The sequence below is a fragment of the Penaeus monodon genome, chromosome 23, assembly GCF_015228065.2.
Source record: "Penaeus monodon isolate SGIC_2016 chromosome 23, NSTDA_Pmon_1, whole genome shotgun sequence".
NCBI classification, from domain to species: Eukaryota; Metazoa; Arthropoda; class Malacostraca; order Decapoda; family Penaeidae; genus Penaeus; species Penaeus monodon.
The window spans coordinates 40,324,307-40,325,305 of NC_051408.1; the positions used below are offsets into that span (position 1 = coordinate 40,324,307).

General features: G+C 39.0%; 1 protein-coding gene across 1 annotated transcript in view; it reads left to right on the forward strand.

Annotated features, from left to right (window-relative positions):
• Window positions 1–322: 322 nt before the first annotated feature.
• The window catches only part of LOC119588431 (neuropeptide-like protein 31), a gene marked incomplete in the record, with an annotated part of 4,369 nt that continues 3,692 nt past the window's right edge, over window positions 323–999 (forward strand). The window contains 2 exon segments of the mRNA XM_037937102.1: window positions 323–638; window positions 910–999. Of these exon segments, the coding sequence (XP_037793030.1) occupies window positions 618–638; window positions 910–999 (111 nt within the window).

The following is a 999-nucleotide window of genomic DNA, read 5'->3' on the forward strand; positions in this document are numbered from 1 at the left end:
GTCTATGATAGCAATAACGATGAATATATATCTAAAATATCTACACTATCCATAGTAGTAATAGCGAGAAATAGCATTAAGATACCTAAGTTATGGTAGTAAGAGCAAGGGATATCAAAAATACTTATAGAATCTACGGCAGAATAATGTATTTATGTCACCAGTGCCACAATGAGTCACAGCGATGCTTGGGTAAATTCCACTGACCCTTGAGTCTTGCATGTAAAAAATGAAGGAAAAATTATTACGATGAAAGGAAGGGTAATTCCCGGGAATTTCGGGCAGAAAATGTTTGGGAATAAATTGCTATGAGACCTGACCCGCGAGGTTGCCAGATACTGTTTATTGCGTGGGCGTTTCTCCTATATTAAATCCATATCTCAGACGTCACGTTATCTATGTTAGAGAATCTCAAGGCTTGATTTTATACTCATTGTGAAAAAAATAATAATAAATATTTAAAAAAAAATAAGCAGCCTTCGTCTTGCGGATAAATATACGAAGTGGTAACTGATACTAGAGTAGCGAGTGGTTCAGGATACATAAAAACACGGCTGAGCAAGAATCAGTCACTGAACTTATAGTACCTGCTGCTAGCAAAACAAACCCTGAGCAAGATGATTTCCGTACGAGCTGCTGTGAGTATGACATGGGAAATAGAGATCGTTATTTTGATACATTCATGCGCCCAAAAGAGCTTATAATAATGAGTTAATAATGGTTATTTTCTGCATTAAAATGTACAATATTTTAATGTGATTTGGGAAAGGATAATTAAATTAACCTACTGTTTCAAGTTGTCTGATAAAAACCTTATTGCAAAACATAATTCCACTTATTACTGTAATATTTCATAATGAAACCGTTGCACCGCCTGTCCCCTCACACTCTCCTCACGCCCTTCCCCAGCTGGTCGTCGTGGCCCTGATCGCCCTCGTGTCCGTGGCCTTCGCGATGCCAGGCTACGGAGGCTACGTCAGGCCGTCCTACCACGGCTCA